This window comes from Mustela nigripes, chromosome X (genome assembly GCF_022355385.1).
Source record: "Mustela nigripes isolate SB6536 chromosome X, MUSNIG.SB6536, whole genome shotgun sequence".
NCBI classification, from domain to species: domain Eukaryota; kingdom Metazoa; phylum Chordata; class Mammalia; order Carnivora; family Mustelidae; genus Mustela; species Mustela nigripes.
Genome location: NC_081575.1, coordinates 15,949,104 through 15,975,533, shown reverse-complemented (window position 1 = coordinate 15,975,533; position 26,430 = coordinate 15,949,104). Strand labels below are relative to the sequence as shown.

The 26,430-nt window shown below is 46.2% G+C and overlaps 1 protein-coding gene across 3 annotated transcripts; it reads left to right on the top strand.

Moving 5' to 3' along the window:
• The first annotated feature begins 1,458 nt into the window (after positions 1 to 1,458).
• On the top strand, positions 1,459 to 14,554 carry ZNF75D (zinc finger protein 75D). Of its 3 annotated transcripts, none has more exons than XM_059384925.1 (6): positions 1,459 to 1,720; positions 3,186 to 3,712; positions 5,154 to 5,346; positions 6,037 to 6,128; positions 6,463 to 6,589; positions 13,621 to 14,554. In XM_059384925.1, the coding sequence occupies exons 2-6, from the start codon at positions 3,266 to 3,268 to the stop codon at positions 14,328 to 14,330; spliced, it is 1,569 nt and encodes a 522-aa protein (XP_059240908.1). In that variant the 5' UTR covers positions 1,459 to 1,720; positions 3,186 to 3,265; the 3' UTR covers positions 14,331 to 14,554. The 3 variants fall into 3 exon arrangements, with proteins under 3 accessions (XP_059240908.1, XP_059240910.1, XP_059240909.1); XM_059384927.1 differs by lacking the exon at positions 13,621 to 14,554 and adding an exon at positions 6,838 to 9,520; XM_059384926.1 differs by lacking the exons at positions 5,154 to 5,346; positions 6,037 to 6,128.
• Positions 14,555 to 26,430: the final 11,876 nt, after the last annotated feature.

Below are 26,430 nucleotides of genomic sequence, written 5' to 3'. Positions count from 1 at the left end.
GGGGCAAAATGGTGGTTTAAGTACACGACAGCACCTGCGCTTAGATACTCCAGAGCTGGGGGGAAAGTAAGGACAAGGGAGCGTCTCAAAAGAACATTCATATGCTAAAGCGGACCGACCTACAAGGTATCTACGAGATGCCAGAAGTCTTGCTATTGTCAAATGAAGGTTGTTTTCCCCTCTAGCAAGGTAGTAACATTAAAGTAGTAGGGGCGCCTGGGTGGCTCCGTGGGTTAAAGCCTCTGCCTTGGGCTGGAGTCATGATCTCAGGGTCCCGGGATTGAGCCCCGCATCGGGGCTCTCTGCTCTGCAGGGAGCCTGCTTCCTCCTCTCTTTCTCTGCCTGCCTCTCTGCCTACTTGTGATCTCTCTGTCAAATAAATAAATAACATCTCAAAAAAACCCATTAAGATAGTAGCTGGATCCCTGGAAGAACGTCTCACGTGTCCCACCCAGGAGCGGCGGGTGGGGGAGGTTGCAGGCTGTCAGCTTCTGCTTTGTCTTCCGCTAGCCTTCTGCTCCCTCATCATCTTCCTGCAGCTTTTGGGCAGCCGGGTCTTTCAAATGAAGATCTGACCTTAGCTTGAGTCTCCTCCGCTTTTGCATGTAAAAAGTCAGATAGGCACTCTTTGTTGATTTTTCTCCTAGGCCTGTAGGTCTCTTTTCTGCTTGCCTGGGGAGTTTCTTGCACGGACTTCCAAAAAAGACTTCCGTTTTATCCCCATGGCCCTGCTGGGCTACATAGTTTCTCCTCTTTGGATTCATAGGGACAGTTTCCATTCAAATGACTCAACACTAAGTAAACACTGATACTTTGAAGACTCTGACAACCCAAGTTACTCAGGTTCCTAGAAAGAGGACTTATCCAGAAGACTACGCTGAGCATTACAGGAGTTACGTGATGAAACAAGGTTCCTGTCTCACCGGGAGGCATAATGCAGTAGAAAAAGCAAGGGATATAGCACTAAAAGACCCCAATTCTTGTCTAAAAACTGCCACTGGCAATCCATGTGACCCTGAGGACGTCATGTCCTACAACTGGGGAGGCTCGGGACAAGTCTAGTGACGACTTTCAGGGGTGGCGTTCCTCCCTTGGCGGATGTGTGTGTGTGTGTGTGTGGCGGGGGGGGCTGCTGTTCCCAGTAGGAAGGGCTGCGGCCTCCAGAAGGCAACCTGAACGACTTGCACTTGACCAAGTCACGGCCACAAGATCGCGGCACCTTGAGCCGGAGGGCTACAAGCCTCCGAGGCGACCAGAGGCTTCCCGGGTTGCCCTGGGCCCGCCCCGCGCCTGGGGAAGGCGTGTTCGCTTCCCGGCCTGAGCCGGAGCAGGAGGCCGCGCCCCCGGGACGGGAAGGAGCCGCGGCACGGTTCCCGCCCGGCTGCGCCGAGGCGCCACAGGTAGAGACAGGGCGATGGCTGGGCGTGGCTGTCACGAAGCCGCCGGAAGCGCATTCTTTCTTTTCCGGTCGGGCCAGGTCCACAGACCTCGACCCCAAAATGGCGAGTCGGGGTACGGTCTCGGGGAGCTAGAGCGATCGACTGGGGGACTGGTCCTCCAAGCCCCCCCGCGCTCCGGAGCTCGGAGCCGCCCTCGCCAGGCCCGCAGGGGCGCGGGAAGCGGGCGCTTCCTCCCCAGCGCGGCGGGGAGGCGTGGCGACGTCGCGGCCCCAGTCGAGGAAGAGGGAAGTGGCGCCCGCGGAAGCCCGGACTGGGCGGAGGTAATGGAGAAGCCGCGTCGCCCCTGGAATTTGGTGGCGCGCGCCCCCAGCGCTGCGGGCCGCACGTGCCACTGGCAGGCCCCGGGGGGTGGGGGGCGGAGCCGGCAGCTTCCCGCGGCGCGCCGGGCGGTCCCAGCCCCGCCGCTGCGCGGCCCGGCGGGTACCCGGGCTCCGAGCGCCCTGTCCAGCCTGGGCGAGCAACGTCTTTGTCCCCCAGGGGCACGTGCAGCCCAGGGATGCTCCCCGGGCACGCTGGGGGACCGGCCAGTGCTCTGGGGCGCGCTGGTGGTCGGGAGCGAGGGCGTCGCGGATTCGCGGGGTGGGGGTGGGGGCGCAGTGACTCGCTCTGCACCCGACGACACTCCCCGGTTTCCTCTGGCTGATAGGTCGCCAGAGAAAGGGGCCTTTCATTCCCAAAGACGTTAGTTTCTGCTGGCATAGAAATAGAGGAGGCGCCGCTATACCTTGTGCACCTGGATAGGCAGCAAGGAACCAAGCGTTTCTCTGAATACCCGTGGCATCCTCAAAAGAACTTTGTTGCTGTTGTTGCTGGGATACCTCAGGGAAAATCAGCCTCTTAAGGCCACCCTTAGCCTTACTTAAAGATCTGTGTGCCCCTGAGGAAATGTAAAGTCAGGAGAAGGGTTACCTTTACTAGGACCCCTCCTGTCTCAGAAGAACCTCAGTGATCACCCTTTCTCTTTCATTTTTTACAAGCTGACGTTGTATTTGGTAAACGAGGCCAACTCGTGTTTTCAGTAAAGTAAGCAAAAAGTTAATACTCAGGTACAAATCTGCACCATGCCCTTGATAGTCTTCCCAAAAAGTAGCAAAGAAAAAAAAAATTGACATCTGGTTGCCCAGTTGGGGGATATTTGCTGAGAGGGATAAGTTTACTTTTTTCCCTAATTGCTTTACTTCTTCTCTGATCTGGTTGTCTCAGTTCTCCTGTTGGTATTAATACAACGGAAAGGAGACTATCAGATGTTCCATGAAGTAAAGGTTTATGTCTTCCTAAGAGGATGAAGGGGCATAGTAATCATCTTCCTCTAACTAAAGACCAAAGTCGGGGATGATCTGTTAAAATTGCGACACACTCAGATATGCCCTATTTGTGAAGATGAGACAGGAGGCACACAGATTAAATATTGTATATTCTCAAAGTTCCTTTTAATGAATGGGTGCCAGTTTTTTCATCCACCAGCTTTTCCTCGACCTTAAAAAAAAACAAGTTATCAGTTGACATTTGTCTTGCTGTGCTTTGTTTCACAGCTGAGTGACAGAGAGAAATACATGTCCTGAAGTAATCTGTCATCGTGAGTTTCCTGATACCTGGCAGTTGCTTTTAAAGGGTGGACTGGACAGGTCCTTTTCTGTTCATTCTTCTCTGATAACTATAATAGCAAGGAAATATGTGTCATGTGGCTATCTTCTTGACATGTGCTTTTTTTCTCCCCTCCCTCAGTGCCCTTGGGGAGAAGATCCACTCATTGGTTTTATACCAAACCTGACAAAGCCTCGGTTGTCAAAGGTGGCACCAGGAGGATGTCACACATAGGAGTAAAACTATTCCTAGAGCAAATGATGATGAGACATCTGGAAGTGAATGCATGCTTGTACCCACACATGGAGGCTTTGTGGGGGACTAAGGGGTCGGCGAAAGAGAGCTCCGGTGAGAGTAAGAAATCCAGCCCGCGAACCGACAGTCTTGGTCCTGAGAGCGCTCGACAGCACTTTCGGAGCTTCTATTATCACGAAGCACCTGGACCTCTGGAGGCTGTCAGTCAACTTCAGGAATTATGCCAGCAGTGGCTGAGGCCCGAGATCCACTCGAAAGAGCAGATCTTGGAACTGCTGGTGCTTGAGCAGTTCCTGACTATTCTGCCCAGGGACACCCAGAACTGGGTGCAGAAGTATCGTCCACAGAGCGTCAGAGAGGCTGTGGCCCTGGTAGAGCGCTTTCAGAGAGAGCCTAGTGGAATAAGTGATGAGGTGAGAAGCTCCCTTATGTGGACACTGAAATAGTGTGAAGGTGAAATTGTCCAGGTTGGGTGTTGGGGGGAGCAGTGGAGGAACAAGGAGGAGTAGGTGACTCTTCTGTCATTCCTTGAGGACAGCCAAGCAGGATCTGAAACCACAGATGCGTGGGAGTAGTAGATGACAGGTTTCAGAGTTCTTGGCCTTGGAAAAAAGAAATGCATTTTGCCCTCTTTCTGGCCAGGGTGAACTAGGGGTGGTGGGCCTTGGCTGGTGTGGCCAAGGAGAGAGGACTTGAGTTCTCAGAAAAATAAAAGGCAAGGCAGAGTTGGGAAAGGGGGGAAATCTGAGAAAAAAAAAAAAAAAGCAGAGCACTTAGAGATCAAAGGAGAGAGAGGGCGGCAAACAGAAGTATAAATCAAAGAATTCTGGGAAGACTATAAAGGAAGAGAAGAAATGGGAAGATAAAAGGGAAGCAAACATACAGAAAGAAGAAAACTGCCAAGAGAGGAGTGGACAGAATCAGGTGCAGAGGGGTAGCGCCCTCTCTAGTGGGAGCGCCTGTCTCTGGGCCTGGAGAAAAGAGCCTCCATTGTCCTCCCTTGGTGGTGTGCCCTTGGCCTTCCTGGGAAGTGGGGAACCAGCGTATGCCCTTGGGAGATGGCAGCACCCTTCCTTTCCTTGGGAGCCGGAGGAAGTGTTCACTTTGAGGAACACAGGGCAGGGTGTATTTTTGGCGTTTTACTACAATGGAATCATTTGGAGGGAAGTGAGAGTCCAAACTTCCTTCTCATTTTTCCTTCCCTGTATCCCCTTTCTCCATGAAATCCTTCCCTGGCTGTGGAAGGATTGGAAAATCTGACTGGCTGGGGATCTTTTTTTATTTTTATTTTTTAAAAAGATGTTATTTATTTGTCAGAGAGAGAGCACAAGCAGGGGGAGTGGCAGGCAGAGGGAGAAGCTGACTCCCCACTGGGCAGCCCCCCCTCATGCGGGACTCCATCCTGGGACCCTGGGATCAGGGCCTGAGCCAAAGGTAGGCACTTCACTGACTGAGCCATTCAGGAGTCCACTGGGGATCTTTTTTTATTCAACTCCTTCTGTTTTAGAGAAAACTGACACATTAAAAATGCCTTTAGGCAAGGGTCCCAGGCAAGAAAGCAAGCCGGTGAAGGGACAGTAAAAGGCAGCGTCCACGCTGAGAGGGGCCTGAGCTGTGGCTGGCCTGGTACGCTTGCTTCATCGGATCCCACTTTCCTCAGATGATGTATATGGTTCTTCGCGAGGAAACGGTGGCGCAGTATCTCTTTAGTTTTTCTTTTTGCCTTTTTTTTTTAAATGACTTCCTGGAATGTCACAGCTTCCTGAATCTGGGCTCTCCTCTTGCCCATCCCTCCACCACTACCCCCAAACGAAAAGTAAGTTCTGTGCTAATGAGGATGGGGATTATTTCTAGGTCACAGCCCATGAGCTGGGAAAGGAGGCAGTGCCCTTGGGAGGAACAGCAGTGGCCCCAGGCTTTAAGTGGAAGCCCGCAGAGCCCCAACCAATGGGTATGTTCCAGAAAGAATGTTGGAATACATACCGGGTACTACAGGAAGAGCTGGGCTGGAAAACTCACAAAGAAACCCAGCCTGTATGTGAAAGAGGTGAGGAGTTTCATCATCATTCTCTTCTCCTGGGCACTGTCCTAGGAATCGGTTCTGCCGGAATGTCACGGGAATTTTCCAGGTGCCCAGCCTTGCCAGCTGTTAGGATGTGTCTCAAGTGCCAGGACAGTAGGCCAGTGGGTGGGTGAAGGTCAGGGTCAGCCTGGGGTGCAGAAATGTCCAAACCAGAGGACCCTGGTATTCACACTGCGGACCTCACTCCTCAGAAGTTTGAGAGAAAATGGATGGACTAGGGACAGGTGGGGTCATCTTACCCTTCTGTGATAGAGAAGAAACTGGGCTCGGAAGTGGGTCATCGTGGCAGAATGGGGAGAGAGTTGTGCACGAGGAAAAAAAAAATGATAAAAGACAGAAACCGGCTACACTGCAGGACCCGAGTCTTTGATTTTTCAGTCCCCTCTAATTCGTGCCTGGCTCGGTAAATAATTTATTTTACGAGAGGAAAAAAAAATAATGGATCTCCTATTAATTTCTCTCACCAAATCTGGGGAACCGGTTCTTTGGAGTGATGGGTAGTTGGTTCTTATTTTCCTCTGGCAGCACACACACACTTGTGAATGTGAGCCACCCTTATTGAAGGACTCCTGAGGTTCTGTGTTCTAGAAATCAGCTGAGGATATTTGTCAGCCCAAAAGAGAGACATTTTCTCTGGCTCTTTTCCATCCACAGCTGGGCCTGCTCAACAGATTCTAGCCTTTTCTGAGCAGAAAAGCACCCCAAACTGGAAGATGGCGTCTGAGCTCATCTTGCCTGAGTTCCAGGTGAGCCGTACTTTGCAGCTTTTTCAGGCAGCCCGCACCTGGCCTTGTCTGTGCTTTTCTCTGCTGCCCGCATCCCACAGTGCTCAGCAGGCGCTCTGAGGCGTGTGAGCCCCGGATGTTCACCTTGAGGCAAGTAGGCTTGGCACGGTGGGGACCAGGCCTCTCCCACGCTGTTCACTGATCTCTGGCTTTTTTCCTTTTCTGCCGTCTTCCTTCCCCCGCCCCGAATCTTAATACTGTCTTCGGTGGCTGGCCTGCTGCGTAGTTCAGAGATGAGGGAGAGGACAGCTGCTGTGGTGGCCTGTACTGAACCGAAACCTGTTCTCTTCTTCAGAGCCTGTTGACATTTGAGGATGTGGCGGTGTCTTTCTCTGAGGAAGAATGGCGGTTACTGGACCCTACTCAGAAGAGCCTTTACAATGACGTAATGCAGGAGAACTACGAGACTGTCGTCTCTCTAGGTAAAGAGTCTTCCTTTGCTTTGGGTAGAAGTTGAGTAATCTGGCCACAGTTTATGGAAAACCGTCTCCTGTGGGAGAGTCCCTGGGTTCCAGTAGCTGTTTGGGTCTGACCTTGATGGCGTGGGGGGAAGGCGAGGCATATCCAGGTGATTCAGGATAGATCCTCACCACCAGCGTGTCTCCCCGTCTTCTGCTCTGACCACCCTCGTCCAAGCCGCCGCCATCCCTGACCCAGTCTGCTTCCGCAGGCGGATCCCCATTTCCCACCCCGTTCCTCCTGCCCTCCTGAGGCTTCCTTCTCCGCTTGGTCCTTGCATCTCCGCCCACGAGCACAGACTAGAAAGAAGGTGCCTTAAGATTCTGCCCATTTAGACATTCGGAGTAAATGAAAGTATGAAAGACTCATTCCCTCTTCCTGCAAAGAGTCTGGAATTAAGATGGCAGCCATGACCCCAGAGCATCTTTGTTACCCCCAACCCTGAAGTAATCTGCTTAGAACTAGGAGGAGAACAATAGATCCAAGGTCCCCAAGAGTTCGAGGACAGCCTTGGAGAGTCTCCTACAGGTACGTATGTACACAGGGAGAAGAGAAATGTTCCTTGATGAGAGCTGTTACAGAGGATTGACACTCCAGGATTCTATTCCTATGTTTTTCCTATGTTTTTCTTACCGAACTTCTTACTGAGATAACTGTAGATTCACATGCAGATTTAAAATAAATACAAAGAGCACCTGTATACATTTCACCCAGCTCCCCTCAATGATAACTTCTGTGAAAAGTATCATATAATGTCACAACCAGGCTGTTGATACTGATGGTCTTGTGACCTTTATATTTTCCATTTTATTTTTCTGTCTGTGTAATTAGTTCTATAAAGTTTTTTTTTGAACGATCTATTTATTTATTCTAAGGAGGGAGAGAGTGTGTGCGTGCAGGGGAAGGGGCAGAGGGACAGATTGTCCAGCAGACTTCCCACTGAGTGGGGCCTACGACACTGGGCTCAGTCTCATGACCATGAGATCATGACCTGAGGTGAAATCAAGAGTCAGAGGCTTAACTGACAGCTCTCCCAGGGCTCCTAGTTCTGTAAAGTTTCATTGCAAGTGTAGGTTTGCATATGCACCTCTGCAGTCAAGATACTAGATAGTTGCGGCGCCTGGGTGGCTCAGTGGGTTAAAGCCTCTGCCTTTGGCTCAGGTCATGATCCCAGGGTCCTGGGATCGAGCCCTGCATCAGGCTGTCTGCTCCGCGGAGGGCCTGCTTCCTCCTCTCTCTCTGTCTGTCTGCCTCTCTGCCTACTTGTGATCTCTGTCTGTCAAATAAATAAATAAAATCTTTTAAAAAAATTAAAAAAAAAGATACTGGATAGTTACTTGACCGCAGGGACCTTTGTTTTGCCCTTTTATCATCACACGCTTGTCCTCTGTACCTCACCCCATCACTGGCCCATGTCAACCACTGATCTGTTTTACATTTCTGAAATCTTGCCATTTCAAAAGTGTTACATGAATAAAACCATAAAATGTGTAATCCTTTGGCATTAACTTTTTTCATTCAGAATAAGTCCCTGGAAATTGATCTGAATTGTTGTGTACCAAAAGTTGATTTGTTTGTTTGTTTGTTTGTTTTTTTAATACTGAGTAGCATGGCATGATACGGAGAGACCAGTTTGTATACCCATGAACCACTGAAAGATCTTTGCTGTCTTCAGTTTTGGGCTAGCATGAGTAAAGCTGTCCTAAGCGTTTGTGTGCAGAATTTTTTTTTTTAGAGATACGTTTTTATTTCTCCGGAGTAAATCCCTTAAGAGTGCAATTGCTAGCTCATATGGTAACATGTTTAATTTCCTAAGCACTTGCCAAACTGTCCTCTGCAATGACTGTACCATTCCCCAATCCCAGCAGCAGAGGACGAGTGGTCCCATTTTTCCACGTCCTTGCCAGTGTTTATATTACCTCCATTTTATGTTCGCCATTCTGATCGGCCTGTGGAGTTACCTTGTGGTGATTTGGATTTACATTTCCCTAATGGCCAGTGATGTTCTATAGCTTTTCCTGTGCTTATTGGCCATCTCTGTTTTCCGTCAGTGAAGTATCTTTTACCCATATTTTAATTGGATTGTTTTTTAACCCTTGAGTATTGAGAGTTTCTGTATTCCAGATTCTAGCTCTTTGTTGAATATGTAGATTGCAAATAGTTTCTCCAAGTCTGTATATTGTCATTTTAATCCTCTTCCCATGGGCTTCCACAGAGGAAAAGGTTCTCATTTCGATGAGGACCAATTTTTCAGTTTTTTTCCTTTTATACATTGTGTTTTTAGTGTCAAAGTTAGAACTCAGGCTAACCCTAGATCCCTAAAATTTTCTGCCATTTTTTCCTAAAAGTTTTATAGTATTATATGTAAGTCCCTGATCCATTTTGGGTTATTTATTATATGAGGTACGAAGTTTAGGATGAGACTCATTTTTTGGCCTATGGAGGGCCAGTTGCTTCAGCTCCGTTTCTCAAAAAGGCTGTCTTTCCTCCACTGAATTGTTTATAAAATATTTTATTTATTTATTTGTCAGAGAGAGAGAGAGGGAGCACACAAGCAGGGGAAGAGGCAGGCAGAGGGAGAATCAGGCTCCCCACTGAGCAAGGAGTCCAATGTGGGACTGGATCCCAGGACCCTGGGATCCTGACCTGAGCCGAAGGCAGACAGACGCCTAACCGACTGAGCCACCCAGGCCTCCCCTCTATTGAATCGTTTTTGCACTTTTGTCAAAGAGCAGTTGAGTGTATTTCTGTGCATCTGTTCTGTTCCACTGGGCTCTGTGTTTGTGCTGCTGCCAATGTTACACTGTCTTGATTGCTGTAGCTCTGTAGTATCAAGGCCATAATGTCTGTCAAGTAGACTGATGCTTCCCACTTTATTCTTTTTTGTAAAATAAAATCTTATTTTAACGCTTCTGGGGCCTGTGCCTTTCCATGTAAATTTTAGAGTACTCTTATCTATGTCTACAAGGAACTTTATTGGGATTTTGCTAGATACTACATTAAACGTATGTATTAGTTTGAGGAGGATTGATGTCTTTACAATGTTGATTTTTTATTTTTTGCTCAGTGAACATAGCGTGTGTCTATTTATTTAGGTCTTCTCAAATTTCTTTTGTCAACTTTTTGTAATTTTCAGTGTATAGATCCTCTGTTTTGTTAAATAGAGGCCAAAGCATTTCATTTTCATTGGAACATTTGTAAATGGTATTATTTTTAATTTTGGTTTCTGTGTGTTCATTATTTTTATATAGGAATGGCACTGATTTTGTATTTTGATCTTGCATTCTGTGATCCTGCTCACTCACTTATTATTTCTAAGAGGTTCTTTTTTGTAGATTCCTTGAGATTTTTACACATAGATAATCACTTCTGCAGTGCCTTTTAATGCCATAACTGTAGTAGCTCCAACCTCTTGCTATGTTGAATAAGAGTGGAAAGAGCAAACATCCTTGTCTTGTCCCAGTTTTATCATGAAAACATTAAGTTTTTCACCATTACCTATTTATGTTAGTATGAATTTTTTTTATTGTTGATACTCTTTTATCAAGTCAATATAATTCCTAACTTAGTATTTTGCTGTGAATGGATATGGAATTTGTGAAACACTTTCCTGTGTCTTTTGGTAAGAGTATGATCTTCAAAGCCTTGTTGAAATGGTATGTTATGTTGATTGATTTCAAATGTTGAATCAGCTTTGCATACTTGCAGTAAATCCTTCTTGATCGTGGTATCTAATTCTTACATATTGCTGTATTGTTTGCCAGTATTTTGTTGAGTATTTCTACATTTAAGTTCATGAGAGATGTTTGTAGTTTTCTTTAAAAAAAAAAAAGATTTATTGGGCACCTGGATGGCTCAGTCAGTTGGGCAACTGCCTTCAGCTTGGGTCGTGATCTCAAAATCCTGGGATCGAGTTGTGTGTCAGGCTCTTGCTCAGCAGGGAGTCTGCTTCTCCCTCTGACCCTCCCCTCTCATGCTTGTTCTCTCTCTCAAATAAATAAATAAAATCTTTAAAAAATAAAGAATAAAAAAAAGATTTATTTATTGTAGAGAGAGAGAGAGTGCACATGCGTGCATGAGCGGGGTTGGGGGGGAAGGACAGAGGGAGAGAGAATCTTCAAGCAGACTCCCTGCTTAGCATGGAGCCCAACGTTGGGCTCAATCCCAGGACCTTGGGACCATGACCTGAGCCAGAATCCAGTGTCGGCTGCTTAACCACCTGAGCCACCAAGGCGCCCCAGTAGTTTTCTACTTTTTGTGTTGCCTTTATATGATTTTGCTATCAGGGTAATACCGGCCTTATAAAATGAGTTGTGTAGGATTTCCTCCTCCTTTCTGGAAGAGATTGTGTAAAATTGGTGTTAATTCTTTAAATATTTGGTAGAATCCTCCAGTCACACCATGTGGTCTTGGATTTTGGGGGGAGGCTTTTAAACTATGAATTCAGTGTGTTTAATGGTGATAGTCCTATTCAGAAATCTATTTCATGTTGGTTGAATTCTGTTAGTAATATTATGAATAGGGGCACCTGGGTGGTTCAGTGGGTTAAGCCTCTGCCTTCATCTCAGGTCATGATCTCAGGGTCCCGGGATCGAGCCTGCTTCCCCCTCTTCCCCTGCCTGTCTCTCTGCCTACTTGTGATCTCTCTCTCTCTCTCTGTCAAATAAATAAATAAATAAATAAAACCTTTAGAAAATAAAATGTCATGAACGTAAGGTTATTTATACTATTATCTTACCATCCTTTTATTTATTATTTATCTTTTTAAAAGATTTATTTATTTATTTGAGAGAGAGAGCGCAGGGGGAGGGGCAGAGAGAGAGGGAGAGAAGCAGACCGCTTGCTGAGGGCAGAGCCCGAGGCAGGGCTTGATCTCAAGTTCCTAAGATCTTGACCTGAGTCAAAGTCAAGAGTCAGACGCCCGAAGGCTGAGCCACCCGGGTGCCCCGCTTACCATCTTTTCAGTTATGGCAGAAGGTGTACTGATATATCCAGTTTCCTTCCTGATACTAGTGATTTGGATTTTCCCTCCTTTTATTTTTGTCAGTTGTGAAAGCGGTTTGTCAATTTTATTAGTTTTCTTGAAGAACAAGCTTTTTCTTTGGTTGTGGCTTTTGCTCTGATCTTTATTAGTTCCTTTCTTTAACTTGCTTTGGGTTTGCTTTTTTCTCTAGTTTATTGAGGTAGAAATTAGATTATTGATCTGAGACCTTTCCCCTTTTCTTTTGTATGTACTTGGGGCTATACCTTTTTCTCTGAGCACTTCTTTAGCTGCATTCCACATATTTTGATACATTGTAATTTCTTTCTTTCTTTCTTTCTTTATTTGTATTTTTAATTTTTTAGTAATCTCTATACCCAACGTGGGGCTTGAACTCATGACCCTGAGGTCAAGAGTCTTCTGCTGCACCAACTGAGCCAGCTAGGTGCCCCTGGAATTTTATTTCCTTTTTTTTTCTTTTTTTAAAAAAATATTTTATTTATTTATTTGTTAGAGAGCATGCACAAGCAGGGCAAGAAGCAGGCTCCCCACTGAGCAAGGAGCCCGATGTGGGACTCGATCCAGGGCTTTGGGGTAATGACCTGAGCTAAAGGCAGACACTTAACCAACTGAGCCTCCCAGGCGCCCTGGAATTCGATTTTCATTCAGCTACATATTTTTAAGTTTTCTTTGTGACTTTCTCTCTGAACTGTGGAGGTTTTAGAAGTGTATTTTTTTTTGTTTCCACATATTTTTTAAAAAATATTTTACTTATTTATCTGAGAGAGAGTGAAAGAGAGAGCATGAGAGGGGGCAGGGTCAGAGGGAGAAACAGACCGCCCGCTGAACAGGGAGCTCAGTGCAAGGCTTGATCCCTGAATCCAACGCCAGGATCATGACCTGACCCAAAGGCAGAGGCTTAACCAACTGAGCCACCCAGGCGCTGCTTGTTTCCACATATTTCTAGATTTTCCTCTTGTCTTAATGTCTTTGATTTCCAGTCTGGTGCCATTTTTGTTTGCTTGTATTCTGATCCTTTTGTCTATTAGGTTAGGAGGGTCGGGGTCCTTTTTAACTATTTTAATTCCTCAGTCACCCTGTTTTACTTTAGCACAGAGGTTCTTTCCTAGTTTGGGGGGTTACACTTCCAGTGACAGTTTATTTATTTTATTTTTATTTTTTTTATTTATTTGACAGAGATCACAAGTAGGCAGAGAGGCAGGCAGAGAGAGAGAGAGAGGAAGAAGGAGGCTCCCTGCTTGAGCAGAGAGCCCGATGCGGGGCTCGATCCCAGGACCCTGGGATCATGACCTGAGCCGAAGGCAGAGGCTTTAACCCACTGAGCCACCCAGATGCCCCTCCAGTGACAGTTTTATGTTCAGAGCCTTCCTGGTGTTACTGTGGTTTCCTTGGTTTATATTGTACAGCTAGGGTTCCTGTATGTCCCTGCTTCTGTCTCCTGAGGGGGAGGAAGGGATTTACACAGGCCCAGAGTGCCTCTCAGTCGGAAAGGGACGAAGAGGCTTGGGGGGCCAGGCCACTGTGGCTAGGTGCCTCTTGCTCCTTCTGCCTGCCCACTTCAGTGTCTCCCAACTGGGGTTCAGGTGTTCCCATTCGAACTGCTGAAGAGATAAACCTGTCCAGGCAGCTTTGTGTTACTGGGTTGAGGGTTGGAAGATGCTGGCTGGGGTTGCCTTCCTCTGGGGCTCTGGGGATACAGGACGCCCTGCTGTGTTATTCTGCTAGTCCTGGCGTCCCAAACCATTTTGCTTTCTCCTTACCGTGTCTTGGAACTCTCTGTTGGTTGTGGCTGGCATTCTTTCATTGGCTTGTCGTGCCCAGCAGGGAGGATCAAGAGGAAATGCATCAGTTTCGTTTTGTCCATATTGGACCAGAAATCACTTGTTCTGTGTTTTTTTTTTTTTTTTTAAGCAATCATTGATTTTTCTCCCCATTCCTATAGTTTTCTTGTTCTGGGACACCGACGGCTGACTCTTCTGTTTATTCCAACAGGGTTAAAGCTCAAAAATGACACTGGAAATGACCAACCTATATCTCTTTCTGCATTAGAAATACAAGCATCAGAATGCAGAGTGTTAAGAAAGGCCAGAATGAAAGTTGCCCAGAAAACAACAGGCAAAGAAAATCATGGCGGGACACGCAGGGTACGGAGACGGCACCGAGCTTTTCTAGGCAGGAAAAGAAAGAAACTTTCAACTTGTAAACAAGAGCTTCCAAAACATAAGGATCTCCAAGGGAAAAGCCATGCAGGGGAGAAACCTTTTAAGTGTCAGGAATGTGAGAAAAGTTTCAGAGTTAGCTCTGACCTCATTAAGCACCAGAGAATTCACACTGAAGAGAAGCCCTATAAGTGTCAACAGTGCGATAAGAGGTTTAGATGGAGTTCAGATCTTAATAAGCACTTAATGGCCCACCAAGGAATAAAACCGTACAGATGCTCATGGTGTGGGAAAAGCTTCAGTCACAATACAAATCTGCACACACACCTAAGAATTCACACAGGAGAGAAGCCCTTTAAATGTTATGAATGCGGGAAAAGATTCATTCAGAACTGCCACCTTATTAAGCACCAGAGAACCCACACAGGCGAGCAACCATATACTTGTAGCGTGTGCAGGAGAAACTTCAGCCGGCGCTCCAGCCTTCTTAGACACCAGAAACTCCACAGGAGAAGGGAATCCTGTCCGGTGTCTCCAGTCTGAAGAAAGTCACCAAACGGATCTTGACCCTAGAGGTGACGAAAGAATATAAAACTATGAGGCACCAATGATAGGAATTTGGCACCCACAGGAAATGTGGGAAGGGTCCATGGCCTACTTCACAGAAAGGAATCTAAGCCGTCTCTCTTGTTCAGCATTGTATCTTCAGTGCCTAGCACAAGACTGATACGCAATGAGTACTTGATCAATAAAAGAGTGGAAATACAGCTGTCATCTATCTATAGTTATCTGTTCATCTATCTGTCTGTGTATCTGTCTGCTTACTCAGCTTCCCCACCCTCGGTGATCGGAATTCTTCAAGTATCAGGTGCTCAGCAGACACGTAATGGCCGTGAGTCCTACTCTCATTCTTTCTCCAGAGAGATGGAAAACAAGAGTATTCAGGTCCTCCGAAGGGAGCTTAGAGAGAATTACTAAGCTGGAGAGAGTTTCTATGGCTATTATTCTTTCGACAGGAACAGCCAAGCCTGGGGCTGTGAGGGAACTTGATTCTCCAGCAGGAAGGGAGCATTTGGTGTTCGCCTGGGAGAAGTGTCCCCAGGCCGTTCCCCTCAGGGCCCACTGCCGCCGTGGTTTCTATCAAGGAGTTGGAAGCAGCAGGTGAAGCCCTCTAATGCCACCACAGACCTAGGGACCCTGCAAGTGCTTCATACCTCACCTGATCCTCTCAACACTGACGTTGATAGAAGGAAATGATGAAGGAAGCACTCCGGGCCCTTATCCACATACGTACTTCTTTATAGAAGGCCCAGGACAGTGGTAAATGGCTTTTTTTTTTTTTAACTTTTCACCCTGTGGACTAAGGCTTTCAGATTGGTGCCACACTGCTCCAGAGCCTCAAGGGAAGCCTGTTTATATGGCTGCTCAGCCACAACGCCATATGCTTTGGATGCTCTGCAAGAAAGTCTGGAAGTTTTGCAAAGGGAGGTGCTGAGAATGGCAAGGTGAACCCGGTGGCCTTACGGCCTCAGCACACATTGGATAGCAGGAGGGAACATCCAGAAGTGTCAGAGCAAAGTCAGGCCTAGAGACATGGCCCCAGTGAGAACGATGTCAGGTGGAAACTGTGTTGTGATATGGGTAGCTTCTCTTCCTCCCCCATTGGCCTCAGGGATTATCTATCTCTGGAAAAGACAATGTCAGGTCAAGGGCAGGTCAGGGAAGTTGGAGGACATGGATTTGTAGCTATGTCAGATCCTAGTTTAAGATGTTGGCCAAGGCTTCAATATATTTATTATAAAATTTTACTTTTTTAATGATACGGAATGTTGTTTCATACTAAACATGAAACAAAACTCCATGGTTAGTGAATCAGCCAGAGAGGACAGTCACTTTTTTGGCATAGATCTCTCCAGATATTTTTTCCCATCAGGAGACTGCTCTATGTCTGTTTTCAGGCTTGCAAAATGATAACTCCGTCCTCTTGGCTGCTGTGAGGATCTAATGAGATGTGAACCTGCCTCACACTGATGGACTGCAGTAGGTGTTCATAAGCATTTGGAACGTTCTTCCTTCATCTTTCAGCTATTTTTTAAAAATATTTTATTTATTTGTCAGGGAGCACAAGCAGGGGAAGTGGCAGGCAGAGGGAGAGGGAGAAGCAGGCTCCCTACTGAGTGAGGAGCCTGATGTGGGACTTGATCCCAGAACCTGGGGATCATGACCTGAGCTGGAGGCAGACGCTTAACCAACTGAGCCACTCAGGCATCCCTTTAAGCTATTTTTCAAAAAGTTTTATTTATTTGTCAGAGACAGAGTGGGTGCAGGCACACAGGGAGAGTGGCAGGCAGAGGGAGAAGCAGGCTCCCCGCTGAGCAGGGAGCCTGATGCAGGACTCCATTCCAGAACCCTGGGATCGTAACCTGAGCTGAAGGCAATGCATAATCAACGGAGCCACCCAGGTGCCCCCTCAGCTCTTTTGAAAAGAAGCTCAATTAGTCAGAAAAGTTGAGCATCCTTAATGAATGGTGTTTCCATCATTCCCAGCCATTTTTTTTTAAGCCTCTTCCTGGTGGTCTGAAGGGTAGCCTGGTACACCAGTCTTTTCTAGAGCTAAATCTCCCTAGGCACTGTGAAGCAATAAGCTAATGTCCCCCGTTGAGCTGGGTATACTGCTAGCAGATAACAGATCAAAATAAACCCAAAGCCCCCAACTTGACATCCCTGCATTGTGGCGGGGAGGTGATGGTGAGGGGCAGGACACTTTGTGGAAATATTTGCCCTCTTGGGTGTATCCATCCTCAAACTGATGGGAGAGGAAAGAGGTGACTAGAATGGCCACTAAAAAGAAAGCAAGCTCTAAGCCCAGAGGAGGAAGTGACCTGGAAGGAAAGGATCCCATTATATTTCTGAAGGCTTGGAGACTGATGGCCCCACCACCCATTCTAGAACTATCTGTGACTGTGCTCTTGGGATTAAGGGGACATTCAGCTTCTTTCAGAGGGCACTCTCTTCGTGTGGCTCTGTGTCCTGTACCACCCTGGGCGGCTGCTGTCATACCACCATTCAAAGGACATTCATTCAAGTTGCATATAGGAAGAGGAGACTGATTCGGGAAGTGAAGGAGATACCGCATGGATGGAGCCAGTGGGTATGGCCCGCTTCAGAGACTCCATAGAGGGCCCGAGCGTGAGTCTGCAAAAGGCCATGCCCATTGTCATAAAGCTGCCAAACCCTGTTATCACACCTGTTAGGCTGAAAGCTCCTTTGGAGGTCCTCGTCTACACTGGCATCCCCAGGAGAGGTCAGAATCCGGGGATCTGGGGCCTATTGTAGAGACCAGTCATTTAAGGCAAGCAGCAGGAAGGCTTTCCGATGCGAACGGGCAGAAACAGGAAGAAAACTAAGGATTCCCGGTTCTGAATTCAGACTCCACTGCCCTTCGGAGGCAAGGGCTCCGGGAAGAAAGGACGTTCTCGTCCCTGCGGTTGTGGGACAGGATTTAGAAGCTGAGGCTCCTGGCTGACCTCTCAGTACCTATTTTTTTTCCTTTTCGGCCCTCTGACATAGCTTCCCGGGGCGCCATTTCCCAAGCATCCTTGACCACTCATGTCAGCCCTGACCGTCTCAGACAAAGGAGGTGAGACCTCAGGCACTAGGGAGAGAGATGGCAGAACGGAATAAAGGAGAGAGACGTCAGGCTGCTTTATGTGGCCTGCCACGTCCCCAGCGTATGGCTAAGCGATGGCAGCTCTGCGGCCTTTCTGAGGACGAGACAGGAGGACAGCGCACAGAAGCTTGGAGAGCAGAAAACACAAGCTGATGAGTCATCCAAGGGGCAGAGCAAAGAGGCAGAAGGCTCCAAGTTCAGATCCCACAGGCAGAGACGGGCCTGAGGAGACACAAGCTGGCCTGAGCCCGAGCTGAGGGCTGTGGGTTCATACCCCAGTGTCTGTGCTCCTGTCCTCGGGAAGTGAGGGGTGTCACGGGGAAGATGGGCTGGGTAAGCAGAGGCCAGCTGCCCTCTGCCGCCCGGGTCTTCATCTGGACGGCCAGAGTGGGGAGGTCTGGGGCTCAGTGCAGTGCCACCACTTGCTCTGGCTGAGGCCCAAGGGCATGTCTGGGTCCAGGCCCATTTGTGCAGGACCCAGGTCTTGACCTTCTCTCTCCCAGCAAACCATGGCACGGCCGCTACCCAAGAGCCTGTTGAGGTCCCTCCGCAGTGACCACTGCAGTTGCTTAGGGCTGTGTTCCCTATGCCCTCCAGTCCCGTAGTGCACTGTGGCTGAAGGGCCCTTGGAAGCTGAGGACACCACCACTCCTTACTTTACAGAAGAGGCCCCTGGAGCTCAGGGGGTTTCCCTTCTGAGGGAGAGGGAAGGATTGAAATGATCTCTGTGGGCCCAGGCCTCTCTCTCCCCAGATGGGATACATTCAGCTCGCAGCAGTGGCTTCTTGGGAAGGGTCCTTCTTCAGCTTCTTGGCTCTCTCCCGCAGGGCAAGGAATCCCTTTTAAGCGATGGTCGGCTTTGTTCTCGGAGGACTCCAAACCCTCTTCTCTCAAGATAACCCTCAGGTTGGAGGTTCCGTGTCTGAGCTCTTCACAGAAGAGCTGCCCCGTTAACGAGGTGCCAGTCCTCCAGAAGCACATCCTGTCCTTGTCCATAGACTAGGACCAGGAACCATCCCCCCTCCACCTGCTCTCCCGCCCAGAGGGGTGTGGGACCCGTAGGAGAGTCGTAGGCAGAGCTGGACATGGGGGACGCATCCTGGAGTCGCAGCCTCTCCTCAGAACACCCCACGTCCTTATTTCTGTGCTACATATTCCAGAATTTTCCTCCAGCACTGTATTCATTCAAGATTCCAGCAGCCCCCAGTTCCCACATCCTTTCTCTCCTGTCCCCCCACCCCTCCCGCTCACAGACCCAACGCTGAACCACGCTGTGAATGCACTTTCAATTAGTCTTTGATTTTGAGCCCTCAGGAGGCCCTCCTGACCTGTCCAAATCCTTCCAATGTCACACCACATCTTCCTCCTCCTGCTCCCCAAACTCACTCCATACCAACTGTCCTCTTAGAACAGCATTTAAAACCCAGATTTCCTTAAAGCACTGATTGCTGGGCCTCAGCCCCAGAATTTCTATCTCCGTTGGCCTGGGGTGGGGCCAGAAAATAGGCGTTTCTGACAAGACCCCACGTGGCGCTGATGCTCCAGCACGCCCCGTTTGAGAACCGCAGTCTTAGAACAGGGATGGTCTTAGAACCTCGGTCACTGGCAACAGCTGGCGCAGGCTAGATGTCAATGTAAGCTCCCTGAATGCCTGGGGCTGATCACTTTAGGGCTAAATGGGATTTTAATCTGCACTTTACTCTCCTATAATTGGCAAATGACTACGACAGCTAAGCCTGGCTGTCCAGGCTCTCGGTGTTTCCGGAGTTCTGCAGCTTCCCTCCCATCTGCCTGATCTTGCCGTCTGTTTCAGCCTCTGGGATGGCCGGCGTGCTGGCCCTCCTTGCCTCTCTCTGGACACAGGCCCATGCTGGCTGTGCCCTGGTGGATCAGTCACCGTGAAGATGGCCAGTCGCGCTGTGAGGACCTCTGGGCTCCAGTGGCCCCTGGGAGTGGCTCTGACCGAAACACCTTGGAAGCATCTCCACACACTGGTTTTTCTCCGTCTTGATGCTGTGTCTCCTCCAGTGTCCTGCCCAACAGGCTGTCCTTGCTGGAATTGACCTTGGCAGAGGTCATCGAGCAGCCCAAAAGGATGCAGGAGGGAAGCACAGGGGCTTGGTGGTCTCCAGGGAGGCTGATTGTCCTTTCTCTGCGTGCTCCTAACGCCTTCCTCATTTTGGAGATAGGTGGGGGCAAGAACCATCCAGTGCTCCAGAGGTGAACTCGGCAATTGGTGCAGTAAGGGAGACTCTGCACCCTCGCTGTGGCCTGCAGCTCCCCAGCCCCTGTAGGTCAGCAGCGGCCTGGGTGATCAGGACCCAGAGAAGCCTCTTGGGAGACGCAGCCTGAGTAACCTCTTTTTTTTTTTTTTTTTTTTAAGATTTTGTTTTATCTGAGAGAGAGAGAGTGCGTGTGAGAGAGCATGAGTAGGATGGGGGGGATGGTGGTCCCAGAGAGGGAGAAGCAGTGTCCCCACTGACCAGGGAGCCCAGTGCGGGGCTCGATCCCAGAATCCTGGGATCGTGACCTGAGTCACCCAGGTGACTCTGAGGAGCCCTGTAGTGACTAAGGTTCACTTACACTGGGCAGGGGTCCGTTAGGACCATCCAAGGGAGACTGGGCCTGGATAGTTCCACAGGAATCTATTTCTGAACCCTTAGTTCCATACGTTCTTCCTAAAACTGATGTGAGGAAAGCCCGAAGGGAGGCTCTCCATCCGCTCGTCCGCTCTGGTCTTCCCATGGCGCAGAGTTTAACATGTCTGAGGAGCCGAACAGCCATTAAGATATCCTGGCTGGGGGGCGCCTGGGTGGCTCAGTGGGTTAAGCCGCTGCCTTCGGCTCAGGTCATGATCTCAGGGTCCTGGGATCGAGTCCCGCATCGGGCTCTCTGCTCGGCAGGGAGCCTGCTTCCCTCTCTCTCTCTCTGCCTGCCTCTCCATCTACTTGTGATTTCTCTCTGTCAAATAAATAAATAAAATCTTAAAAAAAAAAAAAAAAGATATCCTGGCTGGGAAACTGACTGACGAATGCCGGGCAGGGAATCCTGCATATCAGACAGTTTCCTTTAGACAGAACTGAAGGACTTACTCATCAACAGGCCAGCTGATAGATCACTGGGGAAGACACTGGTGATGGCTCAGTACTTGATTGATGCCAGGTAACTCTAACGGAAATTTAAAATTTTGAGTGACCCCGCTATAACAAAATTCTGTCCACACCCATTGACATATCTTCTCTGAAAATGAGAAATAAGGATATAATTGGTGATGAGCCAGGCCTCATTCTGGAAATAACTAATATTAATTCATGATATGAACTAATTTCAATGAAGTCATCTATATCATTAGGAGTGGGATTTTCAATAAATACATATATTTGTCATATTTTTTGTTTATAAGCACCCAACTTTATGTTGTTTAATTAAGAGCATTTAATACTTATAATAATAAAAAGAAACACATTGACACTTAAAACCTCATGGTCTTAGGACATCCCCCCTCCATTTATGTTATTTTATTTATTTATTTAATGATTTTTATTTATTTGTTTGACAGAGAAAGAGAACAGAAGCAGAGGGAGTGGGAGAGGGAGAAGCAGGCTTCCCGCAGAGCAGGGAGCCCGATGCAGGGCTCCATCCCAGGACCCTGGAATCATGACCTGAGCCAAAGGCATTTGTTGCTTAACAACTGAGCCACCCAGGCACCCCATTTATATGTATTTTAAAAGAAACTTTACTGAAGCTGGACACAAACAGAAAATGCTCAAGAAGTAAAAGTGATCTCACTAAGGGTACATCCTTGTAACTAATACCCAGATCAAGAAAAAGACCATTAGTTGCACTCTAGGAGTGGGATGGGTGGCCATAGGGTTTAGATATGTTCGCCTTCTTTAGATACTGCCAAAATGTTTTTCAAAATGTAACAATCTGCATTCCCACTAGCAGCATGGGAGGGTTTCTGTTGCTCTTTGTCCTTGTCAATATTTGAAATGGGCTTTTATTTCAGCCACCCTGGTGAGTAGTAGGATTATGGTTTTAATCTGCATTTCCTCAGTTGATTAAGATGAGCACCTTTCCCCATGTCTAATATGTGATTAGTGAGCATTTGAGTATACTTTTTTTTTTTTTTCCAAAGTGCCTGTTAAGTCTCTTGCCGGTATTTCTATTGGGCTCTTTTTTCTTACTGATCTGGTGGATTCTGAATTTGAGTCTTTTGTTGGCTGCATGTACTGCGGGTACCTTCTGCCCCTCCATGACTTGCTGTTTTACTCACTTGATGTTCGCCAAGGAGGGAAAGTTCCCAGTTGTAATGTCTTCTAGTTTGTCAGTATTTTCCTTTATCATTAGTGCTGTTGGAGTCTTGGTGCAGCAAGTATCACCTATGCCAAGGTCATGAAGATATTTTCCTGTGTTGTCATTTACAAGTCATATTACTTTACCTTACACATTTAGATCTAAAATTCATCTGGAATTGACTTCTTAAACACAGTGTGGTATATGCAGTAGCTAATTGTATAGCCAAAAAAGGAATGTAATATTGTCACCTGGATATAGGACATGTGGACAATGTGTAGGTGAATGAACCTCAAAAAACAATCTGCTAAGTAGAAGAAACCAAACACCAAAGGTCACGTACTGTGTGGTTCCATTTATATGAAACATTCAGTATAGGTAAATCCATAGAGACAGAATACCGGTTGGCAGTTGCCAGAGGCTCGGGTGGGTGGGAGTCTCTTGCAGGATAATGAGAATGTTTTCAAAGTAGATGTGTTGGATACACAGCATGTCAAAGGTACCAAATGCTACTTTAATTGTACACTTTTTCCTGAGGTCCATCTGCATTGGAACATGTATCAGTTCCTCATTCCTTTTTATGGCTGAATTATATCCCACTGAATAGATATACCATATTTTGTTTATTCACTCATCCGCTGAAGAACGTTCAGCTTACCTTCATCTTTTGGCTTTGTGAATAGCGCTGTATGAAAAATCGTGTACAAGTATTTGTTTGGCTGTCTGTTTTCAAAATAATTGAAATAATTTTCAAAGTAATTGGGAATCCAATTCTATATCAGTATATACCTAGGAGAAGAATTCCTGAATCAGTTAAGTAATTAAATGTTTATGTTTATATTTACCTTTTTGAGGAACCTCCAAATGGTTTTCCACAGCAGCTGCACCATTTTACGTTCCCACCAGAAAGTACAAGGATTCCAATTTCTCCACAGCCTCGCCAAGACTAGTTAGTTTCCCTTCATTTTTAATTATAGCTATACTAGTGGGTGTGAGGTTTTGTGATTTTTACTTGCATTTCCCCAATGACTAATAATAATGTCAGGTATCTTTTCGTGTGCTTATTGGTCACATGTATATATTCTTTGAACAAATGTCTGTTTGAGCCCTTTGCCCATTTTTTAATTGGGCAGTTTGTCTTTTTATAGTAGAATAGTAATAGTTCTTTATATATTCTGAGTAGCTGGCCCTTATTACATGTATGATTTATAAATATTTTCTCCCATTCTGGAGAAGTGCATCTCTTTCTTGATGCACAAAACTTTTTTACTTTTACTGAGATCCAAGTTATTTTTTCTTTAGTTGATTGTATTTTAGGTGTCATATCTAAAAAAATCACTGCCAAATCCGAAGTCATGAAGATTTGACCTTTGTTTTCCTCGGAATTTTAAAGTTCTAGCTCTTTGAACATTTAAGTCTTTGGTCCATTTTGAATTAATTTTGGGGCATATATGTAAAGTATGACATTCAGCTTCATACTTTTTCATGTGCATATCCAATTGTCTCAGCATCATTTTTTGAAGAGCCTGTTTTTCTTCATTGAATGAACTTGCACCTTTGCCAAAAATCAGTTAGTTGTAGGTGTACAGGCTTATTTCTAGACTCACAGTTCTATTCACTTTCTTTGTATATATCCTTATGCCCGTACCACACTGTTTTGATTATAATAAATTTTGAAATCAGAAAGTAGGAGGCCTCGGGACGCCTGGGTGGCTCAGTTGGTTAAGCAGCTGCCTTCGGCTCAGGTCACGATCCCGGCGTCCTGGGATCGAGTCCCACATCGGGCTCCTTGCTCAGCAGGGAGCCTGCTTCTCCCTCTGCCTCTGTCTGCCATTCTGTCTGCCTGTGCTCGCTCTCTCCCTCTCTCTGATAAATAAATAAAATCTTAAAAAAAAAAAAAGAAAGTAGGAGGCCTCCAACATTGTTCTTCTTTTTGAAGGTTCTTTGGACTCTTTGACTTGTCTTGCAATTTCATATCAATTTTAGGGTTGGCTTTTGTTTCTGTAAAAAGGGCTATCAGAAGTTTGGTAGGAATTGTATTGAGTTTTGTGGATTGTTTGTGTAGTATTGTCATTTTATTTATTTTAAAGGTTTATTGGTTTAGAGAGAGTATGTGAAAGAGGGTAGGCACAGAGAGAGAGGGAGAGAGAAAATCACCAAGCGGACTTCCCACTAAGCTCAAAACCTGATGCAGGGCTTGATCCCAGCACCCCAAGATCATGACCTTAGCTGAAACCAAGAGTCAGCTGCTTAACTGACTGAGCTACCTAGCCACCCCCAGTATTACCATTTTACCAGTAAGTCTTTCACTCTGTGAACATAGGATGTCCTTTAATTTTTCTAGGTATATTAAAATTTCTTTCAGTAGTGTTTTGTAATATTTATGTTCCAACTCTTGAGCCTCCTTGGCTAAATTCATTCTGATGTATTTCATTCTTTTTGCTATTACTATAAATGGAATTATTTCATTAATTTCCTTTTCAGATTGTTCATTGCTCCTATATATGAATACCACTGATTTGGAGTGCCTGGGTGGCTCAATTGATTAAGCATCTGATTCTTAATTTCAGCTCATGTCATGATCTCAGGGTTGTGGGATTGAGCCCTGATTGGGATTCTCTTCCTTTCCCTCTGCTCCTCTCCCCTCATGTTCTCTCTCTCTCTCTCAAATAGCATAAATAAATATTTTTTAAAAGATTTTAAGAATTTATTTGACAGAGAGAGATGGAGCGCACAAGTAGGCAGAGCAGTAGGCAGAGGGAGAGGGAGAAGCAGCCTCTCCACTGAGTAGGGAGCCTGATGTGGGGCTCGATCCCAAGACCCTGAGATCATGACCTGAGCCAAAGTCAACTGCTTAACAACTGAGCTGCTCCTAGAATAAATAAGTCTTTTAAAAAAAGAATACAACTGATTTTTGTGTGTTGCTCTTTTATCCTGCAACTTTGATGAATTTGTTTATTAACTTTAGTAGTTTGTGTGTGAATTCTTGAGGATTTTCTATCTATAGGATCATGAAATCTATGAATATATGTATACATTTTCCATTCCAATTTGAGGGTTTTTTGGTTTGTTCATTTGTCTAATTGCTCTGGCTAGAACTTCCAGTATGTACAGTGTTGTCCATTTTATCTGGGTTACCTGATTTGTTGGTGTTCAGTTATTCATAGTATTTGCTTATAATCCTTTATATTTATGTAAGGTCACCCCTTTCATTTCTGATTTTAGTAATTTGAGCCTTTCCCCTTTTTATTCTTACTTCAGCTAAATGTTTGTCAACTTTGGTCTTTTCAAAGAACTACCTTTTTGTTTTGTTGATTCGCTGTAATAGTTTTCTGTTCTCTTTTCTTTATCTCTACTCTAATCTTCATTCTTTCATTCTACTGGCTTTGTATTTAGTTAGAGCTTCTTTTCTTGGTTTCTTAAAGTGTAATGTCAGGTTACTGACTTGAGATATTTCTTCTTTTTTAATGTGTATCTTTACACCTCTCAATTTCTCTCTGAGCACTGCCTTTGGTACATCTAAGTTTTGTTATGTTGTGATTTAATTTCATACATTTCTTTTCCCTCTGGTTTCTTCTTTGACTCAATTTTTTTTTAAGATTTTATTTATTTATTTGACAGACAGATCACAAGTAGGCAGAGAGGCAGGCAGAGAGAGAGAAAGGAGGAAGCAGGCTCCCAGCTGAGCAGGGAGCCTGATGTGAGGCTTGATCCCAGGATCTGGGATCATGACCTGAGCCAAAGGCAGAGGCTTTAACCCACTGAGCCACCCAGGCGCCCCTTACTCAGTGTTTTTAAGAGCATGTTTAATTGCCACCTATTTGTTAATTTTCCAGTTTTCCTTCTGGCTTTGACTTAGAGCTCCATTCTGTTGTGGTCAGAGAAGATATTTTATGTGATTTCAGTCATTTAAAAAATTTTTTTTAAAGATTTTATTTATTTATTTGACAGAGAGAGATCACAAGTAGGCAGAGAGGCAGGCAGAGAGAGAGAGAGAGGAGGAAGCAGGCTCCCTGCTGAGCAGAGAGCCCGATGCGGGACTTCCTTTATTTAGTATTTCTTGTTAGGCAAGACTGCTACCAATGAATTCTCTCATTTTATTAAAATATTTTATTTATTTGACAGAGAGATCACAAGTAGGCAGAGAGGCAGGCAGAGAGAGAGGGGGAAGCAGGCTCCCTGCTGAGCAGAGAGCCTGATTCGGGGCTCCATCTCAGGACCCTGAGATCATGACCTGAGCCGAAGGCAGCAGCTTAACCCACTGAGCCACCAGGCGCCCCATCAGTTATTTAAAAACTTAAGGGACTTTTTGGGGGGACTTTTAAGTTAAATTCAATTTAATTTTTATAAATGCTGAATATGAGATCTACCCTCTTAAAAATTGTGAAGTGTACAATACAGTATCACTGAATATATGTACAGCTAGAACTTACTCATCTTGCTTAACTGAAACCTTATGCCCATTGATTAGCAACTACCCATTTCACCCTGCCCCCCAGCTCCAGCCAACCACTATTCCACTCTGTGTGAATTTGACTATTTTAGAAACCTCCTAAAAATGAAATAACATGGTATTTGTCTTTCTGTGACTGCCTTACTTCATTTAGCAGAATGTCCTGAGGTTCATCCATATAGTCATATTCTGCAGAATTTCCTTTTTTATGTGGTGTTTTTTAA